Below are 22,480 nucleotides of genomic sequence, written 5' to 3' on the forward strand. Positions count from 1 at the left end.
GGGGTAGACTATACTCTCTGTCGGCTCCCGAACGTAAGGCTCTCGAGGATTATTTGTCTGTGTCTCTTGACGCCGGTACCATAGTGCCTTCTTCCTCTCCGGCCGGGGCGGGGTTCTTTTTGTTAAGAAGAAGGACGGTACTCTGCGCCCCTGCGTGGATTATCGAGGGCTGAATGACATAACGGTTAAGAATCGTTATCCGCTTCCCCTTATGTCATCAGCCTTCGAGATTCTGCAGGGAGCCAGGTGCTTTACTAAGTTGGACCTTCGTAACGCTTACCATCTCGTGCGCATCAGAGAGGGGGACGAGTGGAAAACGGCGTTTAACACTCCGTTAGGGCATTTTGAGTACCGGGTTCTGCCGTTTGGTCTCGCCAATGCGCCAGCTGTTTTTCAGGCATTAGTTAATGATGTTCTGAGAGACATGCTGAACATCTTTGTTTTTGTCTATCTTGACGATATCCTGATTTTTTCTCCGTCACTCGAGATTCATGTTCAGCACGTTCGACGTGTTCTACAGCGCCTTTTAGAGAATTGTCTCTACGTAAAGTCTGAGAAGTGCTCTTTTCATGTCTCCTCCGTTACTTTTCTCGGTTCCGTTATTTCCGCTGAAGGCATTCAGATGGATTCCGCTAAGGTCCAAGCTGTCAGTGATTGGCCCGTTCCAAGGTCACGTGTCGAGTTGCAGCGCTTTTTAGGTTTCGCTAATTTCTATCGGCGTTTCATTCGTAATTTCGGTCAAGTTGCTGCCCCTCTCACAGCTCTTACTTCTGTCAAGACGTGTTTTAAGTGGTCCGGTTCCGCCCAGGGAGCTTTTGATCTTCTAAAAGAACGTTTTACGTCCGCTCCTATCCTCGTTACTCCTGACGTCACTAGACAATTCATTGTCGAGGTTGACGCTTCAGAGGTAGGCGTGGGAGCCATTCTATCCCAGCGCTTCCAGTCTGACGATAAGGTTCATCCTTGCGCTTATTTTTCTCATCGCCTGTCGCCATCTGAGCGCAACTATGATGTGGGTAACCGTGAACTGCTCGCCATCCGCTTAGCCCTAGGCGAATGGCGACAGTGGTTGGAGGGGGCGACCGTTCCTTTTGTCGTTTGGACAGACCATAAGAACCTTGAGTACATCCGTTCTGCCAAACGACTTAATGCCCGTCAAGCTCGTTGGGCGTTGTTTTTCGCTCGTTTCGAGTTTGTGATTTCTTACCGTCCGGGTAGCAAGAACACCAAGCCTGATGCCTTATCCCGTCTGTTTAGTTCTTCTGTGGCTTCTACTGATCCCGAGGGGATTCTTCCTTATGGGCGTGTTGTCGGGTTAACAGTCTGGGGAATTGAAAGACAGGTTAAGCAAGCACTCACGCACACTGCGTCGCCGCGCGCTTGTCCTAGTAACCTCCTTTTCGTTCCTGTTTCCACTCGTCTGGCTGTTCTTCAGTGGGCTCACTCTGCCAAGTTAGCTGGTCATCCCGGTGTTCGAGGCACTCTTGCGTCTATTCGCCAGCGCTTTTGGTGGCCGACTCAGGAGCGTGACACGCGCCCGTTTCGTGGCTGCTTGTTCGGACTGCGCGCAGACTAAGTCGGGTAACTCTCCTCCTGCCGGTCGTCTCAGACCGCTCACATCGCCCTAGACTTCATTACCGGTCTGCCTTTGTCTGCGGGGAAGACTGTGATTCTTACGGTTGTCGATAGGTTCTCTAAGGCGGCACATTTCATTCCCCTCGCTAAACTTCCTTCCGCTAAGGAGACGGCACAAATCATTATCGAGAATGTATTCAGAATTCATGGCCTCCCGTTAGACGCCGTTTCAGACAGAGGCCCGCAATTCACGTCACAGTTTTGGAGGGAGTTCTGTCGTTTGATTGGTGCGTCCGTCAGTCTCTCTTCCGGGTTTCATCCCCAGTCTAACGGTCAAGCAGAGAGGGCCAATCAGACGATTGGTCGCATACTACGCAGCCTTTCTTTCAGAAACCCTGCGTCTTGGGCAGAACAGCTCCCTGGGCAGAATACGCTCACAATTCGCTTCCTTCGTCTGCTACCGGGTTATCTCCGTTTCAGAGTAGTCTGGGTTACCAGCCTCCTCTGTTCTCATCCCAGCTTGCCGAGTCCAGCGTTCCCTCCGCTCAAGCGTTTGTCCAACGTTGTGAGCGCACCTGGAGGAGGGTGAGGTCTGCACTTTGCCGTTACAGGGCACAGACTGTGAGAGCCGCCAATAAACGCAGGATTAAGAGTCCAAGGTATTGTTGCGGCCAGAGAGTGTGGCTTTCCACTCGCAACCTTCCTCTTACGACAGCTTCTCGTAAGTTGACTCCGCGGTTCATTGGTCCGTTCCGTGTCTCCCAGGTCGTCAATCCTGTCGCTGTGCGACTGCTTCTTCCGCGACATCTTCGTCGCGTCCATCCTGTCTTCCATGTCTCCTGTGTCAAGCCCTTTCTTCGCACCCCCGTTCGTCTTCCCTCCCCCTCCCGTCCTTGTCGAGAGCGCACCTATTTACAAGGTACATAAGATCATGGACATGCGTTCTCGGGGACGGGGTCACCAATACTTAGTGGATTGGGAGGGTTACGGTCCTGAGGAGAGGAGTTGGGTTCCGTCTCGGGACGTGCTGGACCGTTCACTCATTGATGATTTCCTCCGTTGCCGCCAGGATTCCTCCTCGAGTGCGCCAGGAGGCGCTCGGTGAGTGGGGGGTACTGTCATGTTTTGTCATTTATTATCTTGTCTTGTCCCTGTGCTTCCCATTCTATTCGTTTCCCTCTGCTGGTCTTATTAGGTTCTTTCCCTCTTTCTATCCCTCTCTCTCCCCCCCTCCCTCTCTCACTCTCTCGCTCTCTCTTCTCTCTATCGTTCCGTTCCTGCTCCCAGCTGTTCCTATTCCCCTAATCAATCATTTAGTCTTCCCACACCTGTTCCCGATCCTTTCCCCTGATTAGAGTCCCTATTTCTTCCTTTGTGTTCCGTTCCTGTCCTGTCGGTTCCTTGTCTAGAATTCACCGTGCTGTGTTTGTGTATCGCCCTGTCGTGTCGTGTTTTCCTCAGATGCTGCGTGGTGAGCAGGTGTCTGAGTCTGTCTGGTTCAAGTGCCTTCCCGAGGCAACCTGCTGTTCACCTGCTGTTCAAGATCGAGTCTCCAGTTTGTCCTCGTCATTTCGAGTGAAAGTTGTGTTTTTTGTTTGTATTTACTTTACTGGATTAAAGACTCTGTTTTCGCCAAGTCGCTTTTGGGTCCTCTTTCACCTGCATGACATCTACATGATTCCCAATGTGTTATGTCATGGTGTTGATGTCTTTAATGGCTTCTGAAGCATCCAGTGTGTTTGCAGGCAGAGTAAAGAAAATGTTTAAAAAACAACGGATGTATCTTTTCGGAACTATACAGGCTGTCAGTAGATACATCCAATACAAAAATGTAATTCAACAATTGTGTACTCCTGGCTGTTATATTTAACTATTTGCCACAAATAATTCACTTTAGATTGCACTACCTGCTCACAGAGGGGTTGTTTCTCCATAATGTGTAGGTTCTCGCTTGACAGACTCATGGCGCTTATGCAAAACAGATCTATCATGTATATTTGATCAGAACTGTCGAGGCACAATCCATAAGCAAGTAATACGTAATGAGAGTAACAAGTAAGAAAAGTGCCCTGGAGGACTGACAGCTAGGGAGGGTATTTGTGAGTGCACACAATATTGGTTTTGCACTGAAGAAGAGGAACCAGGTGCACTCAATGGTGAAAATCAAACAACTTGTTTTGTTTGTGTTTGTTTTGTTTCTGGTCGATTGTGTTTGTACTTTGTTTTGTTACCACTGGGGACACATAATTTATGGATTGGGTCTTTAAGTAATGGATTTGTGGAGTTGGAGTTGTGTTCACTCCTAATCTAACCTGATATCTTTGGAGAAACATAGAGATTAAAGCTGTGTGTTTATTATGTTCTCATTATGTTGCTCTGTTTATTTAGCTATTTCCATTTTAATTCATTTGTTTTGCCCTACCCTGTCATGTCAACAGGTTGGAGGGGGAGTGTCGCTGCACAGCTATTTTCAGATCTCTCCAGAGATGGTCGATTGAGTTCAAGTCCAGGCTCTGGCTGAGCCTTTCATGGACATTCAGAAACTTGTCCCGAAGCCACTCCTGCGTTGTCTTGGCTGTGTGCTTAGGGTGTTTGTCCTGTTGGAAGGTGAACCTTCGCCCCAGTCTGAAGTCCTGAGCACTCTGGAGCAAGTTTTCATCAATGATCTCTCTGTACTTTGCTCCGTTCATCTTTTCCTCAATCCTGACTAGTCTCCCAGTTCGTGCCGCTGAAAAACATCTCCACAGCATGATGCTGCCACCACCATGCTTCACCATAGGGATGGTGCCAGGTTTCTTCCAGACTTGTCACCTGGCATGCAGGCCAAAGAGTTCAATCTAGGTTTCATCAGACCAGAGAATCTTGTTTATCATGGTCTGAGAGTCCTTTAGGTGCCTTTTGGCAAACTTCAAGTGGGCTGTCATGTACCTTTTACTGAGGAGTGGCTTACGTCTGGCCACTCTACCATAAAGGCCTGATTGGTGGAGTGTTGCAGAGATGGTTGTCCTTCTGGAAGGTTATCAGAGTGACAATCGGGTTCTTGGTCACCTCGCTGACCAAGACCCTTCTTCACAGACTCCAATCAAGTTGTAGAAACATCTCAAGGATGATCAATGAGTCTCATAGCAACGGGTCTGAATACTTATGTATTAAGATATCTGTTTTTTATTTTTAATACAGTTGCAAAAATGTCTAAAAAAACAGTTTTTTGTATGTATTTAATACATTTTAGAACAAGGTTGAATAAGTCTGAATACTTTCCGAATGCACTGTAAGCTGGCTTTACAAAACCTTACAAATACGTTGGCTTTACATTTTGACTTTGTTGGAATATGGATAGTAAATGTAGCACAGCACATAACATACATTTGGATAAACAAGTAGGTTGTACTGTGTATTTAGCAGCAGTAGCAAAGAAGGTTCTGTAATACCTGAGTCATTCCTCCTTCCAGGTCCAGTCTGGTGCCCCTCAGGACCTCCATGGAGAGGCTCAGGTGTCGGCACTCGCTCCACTCCACCCCGTCCAGCCTGCCATCCTCTCCTCACCCTGGAGGGCTGAGGTGGTGGACCCCGAACCTGCTGCTGCACCCGGGTCTGACCAGACTGTCCCTGAGATCCCAGCCCGGGTCCCACGCCTGGCTCCGGTTCCAGCTGCAGCCCTGAAGCCCGCTGGCATCCAGATAGCAGCCCCAGTGCCTGACCGTTTCAGCTTGTCCACGACTCAGCAGAACCTGGACACTGCATCTGTGTCCACCTCTTGCCAACCTGAGGCCAGCCAAGAGGTAGCTCTTCACCACACAGTTATCAACCGTTTCTACAGTACAGTACACTCTTAGAATTAGTGGTGACTCGAGGAACCATGGATATCCTCAAGGAACTCCGGAGTTCCTCAAGGAACCGTCGCTAGTTAATGGTTCATATTCTCATCTTCCGTTACTTGAGGGGTTCCTGGAGGATCCCTGGAGTGGAGGCATGGCTTAGTAGGGGCGTGGCTTTACGATAGATCGTTTTTGTTGGCTACCCGTTAGAGTAAATGTAATCAGCAATGTTAATTTGATGAATATTATATTAGAATATAATGCACATAAATATTCAAGGAACATTTTAATTTGCAGTGTACAAACTTAACATGATAAACAGCAATGACTACGCTAAGGAAGTGACCAAAAATAATTATCTGAAAGTCACACCTCCAACAAGCCACGCCTCCAATTTGTTAGGCTGCCACCTTTGCAATATATTATTAAAAAGGTTTAAAATTGAACCCCTCTCATCACAAAACACAAGTGGTTCCTCGAAGAACCTTTTTCAACTGGAAAGGTTCTTCCAGGTGCCTTGACTTCCAAGAGTGTCCAGATACAACTCTTACTATACAACAACGTACAGCACATACTGTGTACAGTACTCGTATATGCATCAGTGCACTCTTTTCTTGCGTGTCGGCTATGCACGGTCCATATTGTAAATGCAGGATGCGTTCCAAATGGCACTCTATTCCCTACGTAGGCGCTGGTCAAAAGTGGTGCACCACATAGGGAAGGAGTGGAGTGCCATTTGAGACCCAGCCATACTCTAACCCCTGTGGCATGTTCTTGTGAATCCAACAACCCCATTGTTTTGCCTTCAGGAGCCACTGCAAGAGAAACCCATGGCCTTTCACAGTTACCCAGGCTATGACAGGTGTGTGGCCATACCTTCTGAGCTTGACTAGTGTTGTTGAAATGTTCTTCCCCAACAATGGCTGTAGTGGGTACTGTGTACGGTATAGGGGCTGTAGTGTGCGACCGTGGTGTGGACGCCTGGCCTTGTCAATAGTGAATACTTTCTCACGGACATCTTAAAGGGATAGTTCACCCAAGTTATAAAATGACATATTGGTTTCCTTGCCATGTCTATGGACAAGGTCAGACAACAATCCATCCTTAGGTTCAGGGTAACTTTAACTTTAACCTAAACACCAGTTACTACACCAGAGTCCCAACTTATTGACACGCCGAGAAGCAGAGAGAGAGAGAGAGAGAATGTGTTAAAAGTATTGTTGAACTCGTTCACATCCCTGCCTTTAGCTTCAACTCAGACGTGGCGTCGGGTAAGGAGATGAGTGATGGCTGCGATGGCTCGGCCAGCGGCGGGAAAGGGGACGGGAAGACCCGGAAACACCACCGCAAATCGGCCCGCACGCGCTCCCGCCAGGAGAGGACCAACAAGCCCAAACTGAGCATGCTCAATGTAAGTCTATCCGTCCACACTGACCACAGCTCCGACCTGGCCAGTGCACAATAATCTTGTTGTGTTACTTTTTATAATTACTTTTTATTTTAGCCTACTTGGTAAATATTTTCTTAACTCTTCTTGAACTGCACTGTTAGTTAAGGTCTTGTATAGTAAGCATTTCACAGTAAAGTCGACACTTGTTGTTTTTGGCGCGTGGGGAATATAAAGTTTGATTTGATTTGCTCAATGTTTTAGCCGTTCATAAGCTATTCAGTTAGCCTAAAGGGGAGAAGTTTGAAACTGAAATGAAAATTTATACTGTGTATTCAAAGTATATGCATATTCATACTTTCACATTCAAAGTGATTTCTCCTTCCCCTCAGGTGTGCAACACAGGCGATAAGATGGTGGAATGCCAGCTGGAGACTCACAATCACAAAATGGTGACCTTCAAGTTCGACCTGGATGGAGATGCTCCGGAGGAGATAGCCATTTACATGGTGAGGTCATGACCTTGGCAGACCTCTCTGCGTCCCAAACTACACCCTATTCCCTTTAGAGTGCACTACTTTTGACCAGGGTCCATAGGGTTCTGGTCCAAGTAGTACACCATGTAGGACATAGTTTGCCGTTATGGGACGTAGACCCGGGTGCAAAGAATGACTTGAAGTCATTTCAAATTCTTTATCTGTGCTTGATTGATCTTTCCTGGCTTAATGGATGAATTAGAATAGTCACAAAACTATTCCCATCTGGCCCATCTGGCACTCCGGACAGGCTAGAGCAAATGCTCAAAAGATTTGAAGGATTTCAAATAGTATTTGACCTCAGGTCTAGACAGAGGTCCTCTGTCTGTCTGGGATGTCACGAGAAAAGCTATTTTGAGAACTTCAAATAGATTGTTTAATATTTAAGTAGGGCCACCATGCTCAAATGCGCTACTGCAGAAGATCTTATAAATTAGTATTCTGTTCGGTCATCCAGTTCATTATCAATCCCCTTGTAATCGTATCTTTCCTGTATTGAAATGGGATACTTAAATTATGATTGTTTCTGAAGTGCTATCACTTCTTCAGTATTCTTGTTTTGGCATTATTATAGTCTGTGTGTGTGTCTCTGTCTGTGTGTATGCAGGTGGAGAATGGCTTCATCCTGCCCATAGAGAAGGAGATGTTCATTGACCAGCTGAAAGACATCGTGGACAAGGCTGAGGACATGCTGAGTGAGAACATGGAGGGAGAGACGGCCTCCGCCCTGGGTGGCAGTCCCCAACTGGGACACAACTCTGGGGGGCTGGGGGGAGAGGTGAGGGGGGGCATCCCAAACACAAGTCCCTCACACACTGACACTAATATACTCACATGGATGTTTATACAGAAGTCACACGCATGAAATACACACACACACACACACACACACACACACACACACACACACACACACACACACACACACACACACACACACACACACACACACACACACACACACACACACACACACACACACACACACACACACACACACACATTTAATACATCTCTCACATGTCTGTTTCCTGTCTATCTCTCTGAAGATTCAGCAGCCCGGAGCACACCATCCTGTTTATCAGCAGAATGGTAAATGCCTCACTTTTCTCTCTCTCTCTCTCTCTCTCTCTCTCTCTCTCTCTCTCTCTCTCTCTCTCTCGCTTTGTTATGTGTGCATCTTGCTAGCTGTCACTCAAATGGTGAGGGGCTGAAGTTAATTGGCTGAAACACAAATTGCTAGGGCCCAAATTAGGGATTTGGTGACTAATTGGGGTAAAACAGTAATTCCGCTCATAGATTATGCATGTAGAACTACACATTGCCACATCCAGCCCAAATGGAGGTTTAAAAAATACACCCCTTGAATAGTCCTATAAATGGCAGCTCTCTGAGCTCTGGTGCAATTCTCATAAAAAGTCCAAAACTTTGATGGAGAATTGGGCTCGTGTCTAAAATGTTGTGACAACCGTAATAAAATAATACAGTTATAAACAATTATTTCACCACTAGATGCATGGCAGGTGTATGTTTGTCAATATAATTATTAGAAAACATCTATATATGTAGTGTGATTAGTGACATATACCATTAAATCCAACTCAAATCCATTAAAATTGCAAAACACTGTGTGTTAGGGACTTTTTGTTTTAAGCCCGTTAGAGACTATAACATTGAAACTATTAGAACTACTAGCGTAATTGTTGCTTGTTCACCAGGAATAGTCTAACTAATCCAGACCTTTTTGAAGGGAGTAAACCACACACAACAGAGGGGCCATTTCCTGGACACAAATCAAGCCTAAGAGATGGACAAACGGAATTGCTTTCATGAAAGACTGGCTTGAATTGAAAAGATGACCATACCATTTGTTTTTCATCATGAGCAAAAGCTATTGGTGGTTTTCTGGCTAAAGTTGGGAAAAAACATTTGCAGTCCATTTAATTAACAAAAAGAGACCAGCAAAATTGATACAAGTGTGTGCTGCCAGTAGCAGGAATATAGGACAAAACTTGGTACTACCATACTCATTTATGGTAAATAATGCTCGCGACTTCAATGGCTAATTTCTCTGAACAGCGGAAAAAAGCCCATCACCAGATTCACAGGGAATACATTACAAAGGATGAAGAAGCAATACTCTTAAGCAGCAGCTCCATATGACTTGTATTGGATTCCTCATGCCTTAGTCATTGTTAGGTAGAGGTATGTTCCAAATCGGATGTTAGGTACTATATTTATGGACGATTATATGAATCATATCAATTAAAATAGCCAATTTGGGCACCATCAATTAGCTTCATTTTGCAAATATCAAATTCTATTTTAGGACTGTTAAACTTATCAGTTTCTAACTACAGAAACGATTCCAGAACAATCTGAGATGGTGGGTGTCAAAATCATCTTTCTTGTGTTTTTTGAGGTGGAATGACTCACCTGCAAAAGGTAAGTCTGAACTACTGAGAAGTGCTTAAATCAAAACGATTAAAAAAGGCATAGAATTTCTTAAGTCTGAATCGAGAGTGGGATATCTGTGTAGGAAGGTTTTTAAAGGAGGGCTGTGTGGGTGGGCTGAGTAAATTTGGTTGCTATATATGTTTGACTGGCCTTTCTTTTCCACTCTCTTTCTCTATCTTTCTCTCAGTGCTCCACACAGGGAAGAGATGGTTCATCATCTGCCCAGTGGAGGAGCCTCCTACCTCCAGCCAGGATGGAATTACAAACGTAACTGCTGATGGGACTACAACTGCTCAGCCTGACAGGACTACAATTGCACAGCCTGATGGGATTACAGTGCCTGGCCAGTCTGCTGAGGGTGGCACTGCAGGGACTGCTTCAGGCAGAGGTGACTTTGTTTCCATGTGACCATTTGAACATGAAACCATCCTGGTCGAGCCATGCTACCATGCTGCCCTCTAGTGCTCAATGAATAAACAACGTTCTGTCAACATCTGTAGTCAGCCATGTGTACAATTGTAAAAGAACGTTCAGTACAGCATCTTAGAGAGTGCTGTTTTTTGCTGTTGCATTTCTGTGCAAGCTCCTTTGTCAAACCACTTTTGCAACACTCTGTCAGAATGCCACAAATACAATATTGAGTTGTTAAGTTGAAATACTTGTATGTCTTTGCATGTGGTCCTGTTGTAGAATGGTTGATTAGGAGGATGCTAGTCCTATTGCCTGTCTGTCTATAATCTTCTGTCTTCTTTTGCTTTTGTCCTGCAGTATCAGCGTCGTCCTCCATAGCTAACTCAGTTTCTGGGGGGAGTGGAGGCTTCGCCTACGAGGGCTATGGCCTCTGTAGCCCTCCCATCCTGTCCTCCACAGACCCTCTCCTCCTGGCCATGTCCCATGTCCCAGCCCCCTCTGGCCCCCCGTCTGTCCACCCAGGACCTCCTCCAGAGGGCCAGACCCACAGTTCTACCCTTCCCAGGGTGCATCACACCCAGCCAGCCTCGGCTCCTCCAGTGGCCCCCTCTGGAGGTCGCCGCAGCTTCCTGTCCGGAGAGGAGCACCAGGGAGGAGGGCGTCTGGGTGCCATCTCTCCCATCCACGCTGCCCAGCAGATGGCAGAGATGGCGTGCACTGCCTCCATGGTGGAGGAGGTGCCCTGTTGCCCACTGGTCATGCCCCTGTCCCTGAACGTGAGTTGTGATGCCCAAGGGAGCTCAACTCCCCTCACCCCTCTGCACCCCCAGGACCCCTCTACTTCTTCAGCTAGAGAATCCCTACAACTCTCCTACCCCTCTGTTTCCCGCGGCGACCGCTCCCAGCAGCCCGTAGTGCTCCATCAGCCTTTCTCTTCAGTGGGTGGAGCCAAGGCCCCCTCGTTGCCCCAGAGCCCGGCTCCCCACCAGCACACGGCAGGGGGGCCCAGTGAGTCGGATGGGGAGGGTCGAGGGGTGGGAGGTAGGGGGGGCTTTGTGGACAGCACCATCAAGACTCTGGACGAGAAGCTGAGGAACCTGCTGTACCAGGAGTATGCTCCTATGTACCCATCAGGCACTGCTGCGGAGACACCAGGCTCGGGGACAGAGTACGTCCAGTCCCCTCCTGGGCCCGACAGTGCCACCTTGGGGTCAGGAAACAGCACACCTGGACCTATGGGGGAAGGGCGCTACCGGACAGGGGAACAGCTGGTAAACATAGAACATGTCATACATAGAACTCATAGAGTGCATCCCAAATGGCACCATATTTCCTGAATAGTGCACTACTTTTGACCAGAGCCCTATGGGCTCCATTTGGGACTCAAACATACTTTCCTTTCTGAGATTAGAATTGTTTTCTTTAAATCAAATCAAATCAAATGTATTTAAATAGCCCTTCGTATATCAGCTGATATCTCAAAGTGCTGTATATAAACCCAGCCTAAAACCCCAAATAGCAAGCAATGCAGGTGTAGACACACGGTGGCTAGGAAAACACCCTAGAAAAGCCAAAACCTAGGAAGAAACCTAGAGAGGAACCAGGCTATGTGGGGTTGCCAGTCCTCTTCTGGCTGTGCCGGGTGGAGATTATAACAGATCATGGCCAAGATGTTCAAATGCTCATAAATGACCAGCATGGTCCAATAATAATAAGGCAGAACAGTTGAAACTGGAGCAGCAGCACGGCCAGGTGGACTGGGGACAGCAAGGAGTCATCATGTCAGGTAGTCCTGAGGCATGGTCCTAGGGCTCAGGTCCTCCGAGAGAGAGAAAGAAAGAGAGAAAGAGAGAATTAGAGAGAGCACACTTAAATTCACACAGGACACCGAATAGGACAGGAGAAGTACTCCAGATATAACAAACTGACCCTAGCCACCCGACACATAAACTACTGCAGCATAAATACTGGAGGCTGAGACAGGACACCCCAGACAACATGTAAAGTACATGCAATCTATCTATGCCATTCATCTTTACGTGTTGGCCATTCTCCCTTTTTAGAAACGACTGCATTATATTACCCTCATACATTATATTACCCTCATACCCGCTCTTTCTCTGCTTCAATCTTTTACCGTCTCTCTTTTCTCAACCCTCCCTCACCACTTTTTCTTTCAGCCTCAGATTCCAGAGAGGATGGACAGTTTAAGTGCGTTGAGTGATTCTGCCATGGGTGGTATGTACACTCTACTGTGTTGTATATGTAGGCCACAACATTACAGTTGCAATTATTTTCTTTTAACTTATAGAACAGCTGTTGTTCAAAATCGAGTTATTGTAGTTATTTAGATAAGCTATGTCATCTCTCTCATTCTCTCTGTCTGCAGCCCCCATGTCCAGGAGAAAGAACATACTCCACTCTACCTCCTGCTCGAGCTCCAGTGGCCGGTCTAAGGTACTTTACTGTATTACATACTACACAGATCACACACGTGACGTTAGCTAGCGAGCCAACGAGCTAACGTTTGCTAGCTAACCAACAGTGCGCTTTAACTTGCAATAAAAAGGACTTTCTGACTAAATTAGAAACTTTATATCTGAAAATGGAGCTCGACTCTTACCCGAATACATGGATGAACGCTTCACGGCGGACAGTAGCCATTTAACTCTATTTTGTTTGTAGCTACATGTTTGTGTCAAGTCACTCCGGTTCACACTGACTGTGGTGTGTGCAGAAAGTAGCCCATCACGTTTTTGATAGCGCCTGCTAAATTCAGGGCATCAATGTTGAGAAAAGTAGCAAAACTTTTGTAGATTGATGGCTAACATTATATATTTCAAAAACGGCCTGGTAGATAGGACTGTTAACACATACTGAGCAGCTCACGTTATAAACAGAAGCATGCTACATTGCAGACGAATCCAAACTCATCTCCCGGCATGTCCAGCCCATCCGTTATCTCAGCCAATCATGGCTCAAAGGAAGGTTCCTGTCTTTTCCGTAGCTAAACCAGCTAGGCACCTAATTTAACTATTTTATTTGTATTTATGGATGGAATACAAGTTCGTTATTAAGGCATATGGAAGTTCACATGTTCCAATATGTTCAAATGCCGCTCCTGTGAAGTAGTGAATTGCAATATACGGCTAGTTTTTTTAAGCAAGACACATATTTGTTCCCAATAGTAATTTCCACTACTACCTCTAGAGGTGCAATACCTAGTTAGTTTTGTAGACCAATATCATAATTACCTGCAAAGATATTAACTTGGAAGTGGCTCTTTAAACAATAACTTTATCGTTGCTGTTGTCATCCGTGTCTTTAGATTATCATAGGCCCTCCTGACATGGTGACACGAGGAGAGCTGAAGCAGAGGAGTTGGAGCAGTGCTGCCTCCCCAGCACATCCTGCTGGCCACTCAGACCACCGCAGCAGTGTCCAGGCAATGGCCATGGCCCCCTCCACCACCATCGGACGCTTCTCCGTGGTCAGCACCGAGGACGACGTCACCCTGAGGACCCGCAGCAGCCGCTACTCTGCGCCGCCTGATTTCTACCTGGATACACCCCCCTCCATGGCCAAACGGGGGTCACTGCCGCGTGCCTCCACTACCACTTCCATGTCTGTTGATGTTACGGTCCACGCACACCCACGCTTCCTGTCATCAGACTCGGGGGCGGAGAGTAGTCCCGCCAAGCTGGCCCCGGCCACACCTTCACGGCACGGCCACTCGGGGGAGCGGAGAGGAAGTGACCTCATGAAGAGGGCGGTGGCCTTCTTGCGCCGTTCGGGCCGCCGCAGTAGTAGTGTGCAGAGCTCTGATTCGCTGAGCCGGCAGGGGGGCGTGCACGGCTCGGCCTATGTCAGTAGTGACAACGACTCTGAGATGGAGGACTCGGATATGAAGAGAGAGCTTACCAGACTCAAGGAGAAGTAAGTTGTGTGTGTTTAGAACAGGGGTTCCCAAACCCACCAATTGAAGTGTCTTTTGAGTCGCAAACCACCATAAGGGTAGAGTGGTGAAGAAAAATACACAGACCAAAGAATATTTAAAAAAAATGCAGTTTGAAAGCTAATCTCTTGCAATTCCACACAATTCTATAAATGGCTAATGCTGTGTTCTTATTCTGAAACATTATAACAAAATCAATGAGGGACTGATTGTCTAGCTTTTACTTTGTTGATTGTAAATTCTCATGATCTTTTCTACATACTTTATATTTGATTATAGTCATTTATGTTTACACTGAAAGTGTTTTTCTTTCACTTATTTGAATTACATTTTTGGGGGCAATTTCATCTCGCGACCAACTTGGACATCTGCCGTGACCCAGAAGTACGTCCCAACCCATAGTTTGGGAACCACTGGTCTAGAAGACCATTATCTGGAGGAATCAGGCACCTTAACCTTTTCTAAACCTATTTCTCCTCCCCTCCCCTCCACCCAGGCATTTGAAGGAGATTTCGGAGCTGCAGGCCCACCAGAGAGGGGAAATAGAGCTGCTGTACCGAAGGCTGGGTAAAGCCACTCCACCCCCCCTAGGTTTCTCCCACACAGCTCCCCCCAAGCGGAAGAGCAAGCACAAGCACAAACTGAAGGCTGGCAAACTCCTCAGTCCTCTGGTACAACAGCTGAGGAACGTTACCACCAAAACCAGTGATTCTAGCAAAACCAGTGAGTATGAGGGCACTGAAACCAGTCACTCCACTGATGGTGTTGAACTGAGAGATACACCTGGGATTGAACCCAGCTTGTCTGCGCAATTTAAGATTGCATCAGCCCACTAAAGCCTGGGCAGGTCCTCAGGTCTGAGGCAAGGTAACTCTCATCATGTGTATATAGTAGCAGGTTTAAATTATAATATATGGGCCGTGGTCAAAATAATTGACCTAAATAGGGAACAGGGTGCCATTTGTGATGCACTTTGTCTATCTGTCCAGGTTTCTGTGTGTAATATTTACAGTTGAAATCGGAAGTTTACATACATCTAAGCCAAATACATTTGAACTCAGTTTTTCACAATTCCTGACGTTTAATCCCAGCAAAGATTCCCTGTCTTAGGTCAGTTAGGATCACCACTTTATTGTAAGAATGTGAAATGTCAGAATAATAGTAAAGAGAATGATTTGTTTCAGCGTTTATTTCTTTAATCACATTCCCAGTGGGTCAGAAGTTTACATACACTCAATGAGTATTTGGTAGCATTACCTTTAAATTGTTTAACTTGGGCCAAACGGTTCGGGTAGCCTTCCACAAGCTTCCCACAATAAGTTGGGGGAATTTTGGCCCATTCCTCTTGACAGAGCTGGTGTAACTGAGTCAAGTTTGTAGGCCTCCTTGATCGCACACTCTTTTTCAGTTCTGCCCACTAATTTTCTATAGGATTGAGGTCAGGGTTTTGTAATGGCCACTCCAACACATTGACTTTATTGTCCTTTAGCCATTTTGCCACAACTTTGGAAGTATACTTGGGGTCATTGTCCATTTGTTAGACCCATTTGCGACCAAAATTCCTGACTGATGTCTTGAGATGTTGCTTCAATATATCCACATAATATTTCTGCATCATGATGTCATCTATTTTGTGAAGTGCACCAGTCCCTCATGCAGCAAAGCACCCCCACAACATGATGACGCCACCCCCGTGCTTCACGGTTTGGATGGTGTTCTTCGGCTTGCAAGCCTCCCCCTTTTTCCTCCAAACATAACGGTCGTTATTGGCAAACAGTTATATTTTTGTTTCATCAGACCAGAGGACATTTCTCCAAAAAGTACGAACTTTGTCCCCATGTGCAGTTGCAAACCTTAGTCTGTTTTTTTTATGGTGGATTTGGAGCACTGGCTTCTTCATTGCTGAGTGGTCTTTCAGGTTATATTGATATAGGACTCGTTTTACTGTGGATATAGATACTTTTGTACCTGTTTCATCCAGCATCTTCACAAGGTCCTTTGCTGTTGTTCTGGGATTGATTTATACTTTTCGCACCAAAGTATGTTAATCTCTAGGAGACAGAATGCGTCTTCTTCCTGAGCGGTATGATGGCTGTGTGGTCCCATGGTGTTTATACTTGCGTACTCTTGTTTGTACAGATGAACATGGTACCTTCAGGCATTTGGAAATTCCTCCTAAGGATTAACCAGACATGTGGAGGTCTACAATCTTTTTTTCTGAGGTTGTGGCTGATTTCTTTTGATTTTCCCATGATGTCAAGCATAGAAGCACTGAGTTTGAAGGTAGTCCTTGAAATACATCCACAGGTACACCTCCAATTGACTCAAAAGGATGTCAATTAGCCTATCAGAAGCTTCTAACGCCATGGCATCATTTTCTGAAATTTTCCAAACTGTTTAAAGGCGCAGTCAACTTAGTGTATGTAAACTTCTGACCCACTGGAATTGTGATACAATCTGAAATAATCTGTCTGTAAACAATTGTTGGGAGAAATGCTTGTGTCATGCACAAAGTAGATGTCCTATCCGACTTGCCAAAACTGTAGTTTGTTAACAAGAACTTTGTGGAGTGGTTGAAAAACGAGTTCTAATGACTCCAACCTAAGTGTATGTAAACTTCCGACTTCAACTGTATATTGGTCTGTGTAGGTGAGCCTACAGTGAGTCTGAACGGGTCTCCAGCAAAAGCTCCAGTTCAGTCAGACAGCCGAGCCCATTCAGGTACCAGTCACCTGGCTACCTCCACCTCTGAGCCCGTCCAGACCCAGCAGCCCTGCTCCCTCAAGGGTTCCCTCTCCTCAGACAACATTTACGCTGGAGCTGGACTACACGGAGAGGGGACAGGTCCACAGACTCCACCAAGCCAAGGTGACCCACAAACTACATGTCCCAACATGCAAAAGGAGACACTGTCAGAGTTTCCAAATTCCGGTAACTTTCCAAAAAATTGCCAGGTTTTCCAGAAATCCTGGGTTGAGGATATCAGATTTCCTGCTTTATTCCCTCCTAATTCTGTGAATATTCCAACTTGGATTTCTGGAAAACCTGAGAATTTGGGGAATGTAATTGGAATTTTGCAACCCTAACTGTCTGTTTTATTACTTTATTACATTCGTTTCACCCAAATGACAAGCAACAGATACAGATCAATATTGTGGGTCATACTCATGTTTAGAGGAAGTGCTGCAATTGGATGCCTTAGAAAATATGTTTTATATGAAGGAACACAAAGTTACCTTCATCGGGAATCTGTAGCCTTTAACATATGGTTCTGACAGAGGTTGCTGTTCATTTCTCAAGCGGGTTCTGGTCAGAGCTGTGTGCTCTTCTTACCCTGATGTTCTGTGTCTCCTCTTCTCCTTTCCTCTCCTCCTCCTCTCCACAGGCTGGCCTGCTTACCCTCCACCACCTGAGAGAGTGACCTATAAAACCAGTAGCAAACCACGCGCTAGATTCCTCAGTGGGCCTGTGTCTCTGTCTATCTGTTTGTATCTCCTCCTCTCCACCATTGCTCCACCACTCCCCACTCACTCTGCTTCTTGTCCTCCTCCACTGCTCTCCTTCCTCCCCTCCATTGCTCCACCACTCCCCACTCACTCTGCTTCTTGTCCTCCTCCACTGCTCTCCTTCCTCCCCTCCATTGCTCCACCACTCCCCACTCACTCTGCTTCTTGTCCTCCTCCACTGCTCTCCTTCCTCCCCTCCATTCTCCTCTTTTCATGTCTTCCTCCTCTTCTTGCCTCCTCGCCTCTCCTCCTCTTTACCCAGTGAGCCGAATTACTTTGAAAAGATGTAAAGATGATGTTGAGATTACGTTCATTTTCTGTTCTGAACAAAAGTTGAAAAGACGTATTTTCCCGGATGTTGAAAATACATTTATCCAGACATAAAAAATACATATTTTTGGTGTTATTGTTTCTATGGTCATATTTCAACATAATTGAACGTATAATTCTTTCTTCATTAACATTTAAATATCCGATTACAGGAAAATGGAGCAAAAAATAATATTTCAGTATAGAATATTTATTATTACTAATATTATTATTATTATTATTATCTGCCACCTTTTCAAAAGCTTCAGAACTGGAAGTGATCATGTTTTCTGACAACCAACCGAAAGAACACTTCAACAACATTATCAGTAACCGTTACAGAAACTCTTTACTTGCTATGACTGTGATATGTTTGTCGACCTTAGTTGAATACACATAAGTTGCTCTGGATAAGAGTGTCTGCTCAATTAACTAAATGTAAAAATGAACACACAACTGGGCATTATTCAAATGAGCTCCGGTCATTCCAGACTCTAAAGTACAGTCCAAACTTGTGAAACATATACTAACATATACCAATCTATGATTGGTTCAGATTTGGTACTAAAAATCAACGTCTATGGATGTTGAAATCCAGACTGGTTCTGGGCCGGATGAAAAAACGACGTCTGTGGACGTTGAAGTACTGACCATTTTTAAACTATGTCCGGATATCCTCATCCTGTAGCTCTTTTATTCTTTTTCTCCCCTCTTTTTCCTTCCTCCATCCCATCCACTCCCCTGTGTCTCTCTGATTCTCTGAACTACAGTGAAATGTCTCTCTCTGTCTGTTGTGCTTGGCTGATGAGTAGTGGATGCAGTAGTAATATTAGTAATGCACTGCAGCAGTACTGTGTACTCAGCTCACTCTCACTCTCACACTCTGCTCCTGTCTGTCTGTGTGTGTAACTCTGCCTCTCTGCCCCTGCAGTCCTGCCTAGTGGACCCTGTCTGCATGGCTACACACAGCCACTGTTATTTTGCGCCCTGTTGGTTACTCTCTCTCTCTCTCTCTCTCTCTCTCTCTCTCTCTCTCTCTCTCTCTCTCTCTCTCTCTCTCTCTCTCTCTCTCTCTCTCTCAGATCTCTCCCTCTCTCTCTCTCTCTCTCTCTCTCTCTCTCAGATCTCTTTCTCTCTCTCTCTATTTCTCTCTCTCTCTCTCTCTCTCTCTCTCTCTCTCTCTCTCTCTCTCTCTCTCTCTCTCTCTCTCTCTCTCTCTCTCTCTCTCTCTCTCTCTCTCAGACCTCTCTCTCTCTCTCTCTCTCTCTCTCTCTCTCTCTCTCTCTCTCTCTCTCTCTCTCTCTCAGACCTCTCTCTCTCAGACCTCTCTCTCTCTCAGACCTCTCTCTCTCAGACCTCTCACAGTTCTGTGGCTCACTTCTAGAGGGACTGCATGATTGGCCTGTCCATCTGTATTCAGATAGTTGTCTGAACCGTGCTTTCCCACGGTGTTATGTGTGTGATGATGCTGCATCTGGCTTTTGAGCAGATCTTTGTAGCAGTGTGACTGTATGTTTTTAGACGTACGTCTATGTGTGTTTATGTTTTCCGTGTTGCTTGGAGTCCTAACTCTGTTTATCTCCTAGGGTCAACTCTGAAACGTCTCTGCCTTGGTAAAGAGCGTGGTAGGGGTAAGTATAATTTACAGAAAAGACATTAGCCATTTGGAGAATCCCAAACTATTTATTGTGTTTATCTATTCATGAATTCATTGATTTTATTATTGTATCTACTCATGTACCTTGTTTTCTTTCCCCAAAAGCTCCTCTCATGAGTAAGAGTAGAAGTACATTTCATTAGATTAGAATGCATTTTATAAACAAGAGGGGCCTTTTAGTGTTCATTTGAACTACATTTACTTAGATAACACGTTTTAGCAACAGAGCTAGTTGGGACCAGAGTATGTAAGCGGAGTTCAGCGGTCGGAAATCCCACTCGTTCCTCACACTCCACGTCCTTTCCAACCACTTCCAACCAGTTCATAAAAAAAACACTCCTTCCTCACAGGAAAAAAAAAACAGTTGTTCCAAAATTGGCTCCATTCATTAAAATCACCATTGAACCAACAACCATCTATTTCTGTCACTACCTGGACCATTTGGTTTTGAAGTACTGAAACCAAACCATATGATTTGAATTGAAAATTATTTTAATAAACAACATGAAAAGGTGACTGTAAGAAGCGCTAATCATTTGAATTAGGCTACATGTCGTATTAAACGGCATATACACACTCTAAATAGGTCAGGAGTCAGATAAGTATTGTATTATTTAGGCTATATTATTAGCCATTTATTTCAAGGCCACACCCTACAAAGAAATACATTGTGAAGCATTTGCAAGTGCAACACACTAGGCTTGGCAGGAACACTATAGCGCTCAGCGTTTAAACGACATTTTGTTGTATTAAATCATTTTAGTCAATTAATTTCCCATATAGGCTGACTTAGAATTAGATACAAATGAAACTAAAAATGCCTTTATTAGGCATCGGTCTACAGTGCCTTTGAATTCATTTTTTAGAAACATGAAGCCACAGTCTGGCTCCAGGCTCATACGATGGTGCCTGGAGAGCAGGCCAGCAGCGGAGAATATCCTCTCTGCGTTTGCAGAGCCACTGTGGATGCTAAACACCCCTCAGGCTACTCTTGCTAGGCAGGGATGCAGAGTTTTTATTTTTCTATAGGTAGGTCTAAAGGTTTTTAGGCAAAATAACCCTATTAAAACAGAAAGCTCCTTGAACGTGTAATGTAATATGTCAGGCCTATTGGGCAAAAATCTATTAGAACCCTTTGTATAGATAATATAACATTTAAGAGATCACATTTTTTTGTTTATAAATCATTTGCTACAATGACACACTTAGCTAGCTTACCCACCTCATTCCTTTCTGTTAGCATGTGCATGTAGTAAGTACACCATCATGCTTTTGGGATCTTTTCAGATTCCACAATGATTATTTAGCTGTGGACACTACATCACTGAATTCCCTTTGTTGCTCTTGGTTTCTTTATGAAAATATTCGGCCAACTCCATGACAGTAGCTAAAGCAAGGGACAGTAGCAGCACACAAGTAGCCTACAAATGCATGCTGGGCATTTCCTGAGCTCCTGAAGTGAGTGGTACTGGAGCGAAATTGGAGCAGGTGAGAAGGCCGAGGCTCCAGCCTTTGGGAATCTCGCTCAGCACTCCAGTCAAATTGGCCACTCCTCGCTCTGCTCCAGCTCCGCTCCGCTCACATACTCTGTTTGGAACTTGAGGCAGGGTCTGAACAGTATGTCCATCTCCCAGGGACTGGATCAGGCTCAGGTGCATCCAACCAGCCGTCCCAGCAACAGACAGCCATCTCCACCCCTCCTCCCCACCAGCCAATAGCAGGGTTGGCCCAAGCCCAGGCCAACAACAGCAACAACAAGACAGGCACCTTCACTGGCACTTACCCTGGCACCTACATAGGCTCCTATGCAGGGTCCTTCACAGACGACCTCCACAGACTGGTGGATGACTGGGCCATGGAGGCTCTGGCTGTCTCCTGGCGGCCACGGCCCAGTTCCCTCAGCCTCAGTGGGCAGCCGCGTTGGAACGACGACCCCATGGGGCCCAGAACCAGAGCCAGACTGGCCAGCGCTCCAGATGTGAGTAGTTGTTGGATACGGTATGTATCTGTGTTTAACTGTTTATGTACGATGCATTATTTATTAGTAGGGGTGTAGCTAAATGGGTTCAACTAGTGTTTGTTTTCTTTAAAATTATATATTGATTTTTCTGCACTTGATTGATCATTTCTGGCACAATAAAACCAGGGTGGGAAATTGACTTTTTGGTCCACCAGCCACTGTGGTAGGTAGATCAAAAAAATCTACCAGCCAATCAGATCTTTCAAAAGCCAAAATATTTTCCTTTACTTACACCCCAAAAAAGTTTCCTTTTCTTATGCAAAAAAATAACTAATAACTGATTATTTATTTGACCAAGATATATATTACTAGGAATAAGTAATGTGGTATATTGCTCAATTTAATGAAATGTGTGTGACCTGAATCTTTTATCCAATGTACAGTATGTTAAAATGAATAATTTAGATAAAATAGTAAAAATAGATTAACTGAGTATTAAGCATCAACAAAGTGCCTTCCCTACCACACAATGCTGAGTCATGCAGTTTATTTGATTGATTATTATAAACTGGGTGGTTCGAGCCCTGAATTCTGATTGGCTGGCAGCATTGGTATTTCAGACTGTATACCACAAGTACGACAAAACATGTATTTTTACTGCTCTAATTACGTTGGTAACCAGTTTATAATAGCAATAAGGCACCTCAGGGGTTTATGGTAATGGCCAATATACCACATCCCCTCGGTCCATATTGCGTAATTATAGTCCAGGGCTCTAAACTGACATTTGTTACACGGGGTACATAAATTGAAATTTAGAAGCACACAAATAGGTGTAGAAGCACAATATAATAATTTGGGTGATTTAGTGGTAAGTATTAATAAGAGTTGATTAATAAAAGTTGTTTT

At 45.3% G+C, this 22,480-nt stretch overlaps 1 protein-coding gene across 2 annotated transcripts in view; it reads left to right on the forward strand.

Annotated features, from left to right (window-relative positions):
* wnk2 (WNK lysine deficient protein kinase 2) overlaps window positions 1-22,480 on the forward strand; it is a 71,651-nt gene that overhangs the window by 40,619 nt on the left and 8,552 nt on the right. Inside the window, exons 12-27 of one of the 2 annotated variants that reach the window (XM_046311696.1) lie at window positions 5,028-5,357; window positions 6,203-6,255; window positions 6,642-6,804; window positions 7,173-7,289; window positions 7,924-8,094; window positions 8,366-8,408; window positions 9,961-10,161; window positions 10,542-11,455; window positions 12,365-12,422; window positions 12,574-12,641; window positions 13,513-14,120; window positions 14,636-14,862; window positions 16,789-17,007; window positions 17,525-17,623; window positions 19,541-19,585; window positions 21,246-21,589. In XM_046311696.1, coding sequence (XP_046167652.1) covers window positions 5,028-5,357; window positions 6,203-6,255; window positions 6,642-6,804; window positions 7,173-7,289; window positions 7,924-8,094; window positions 8,366-8,408; window positions 9,961-10,161; window positions 10,542-11,455; window positions 12,365-12,422; window positions 12,574-12,641; window positions 13,513-14,120; window positions 14,636-14,862; window positions 16,789-17,007; window positions 17,525-17,623; window positions 19,541-19,585; window positions 21,246-21,589 — 3,660 coding nt within the window. The remainder of the gene's footprint in view (window positions 1-5,027; window positions 5,358-6,202; window positions 6,256-6,641; window positions 6,805-7,172; window positions 7,290-7,923; window positions 8,095-8,365; window positions 8,409-9,960; window positions 10,162-10,541; window positions 11,456-12,364; window positions 12,423-12,573; window positions 12,642-13,512; window positions 14,121-14,635; window positions 14,863-16,788; window positions 17,008-17,524; window positions 17,624-19,540; window positions 19,586-21,245; window positions 21,590-22,480) is intronic. The other variant, XM_046311697.1, reaches the window with a different exon arrangement.

The sequence above is a fragment of the Oncorhynchus gorbuscha genome, linkage group LG18 (assembly GCF_021184085.1).
Source record: "Oncorhynchus gorbuscha isolate QuinsamMale2020 ecotype Even-year linkage group LG18, OgorEven_v1.0, whole genome shotgun sequence".
Classification (NCBI taxonomy): domain Eukaryota; kingdom Metazoa; phylum Chordata; class Actinopteri; order Salmoniformes; family Salmonidae; genus Oncorhynchus; species Oncorhynchus gorbuscha.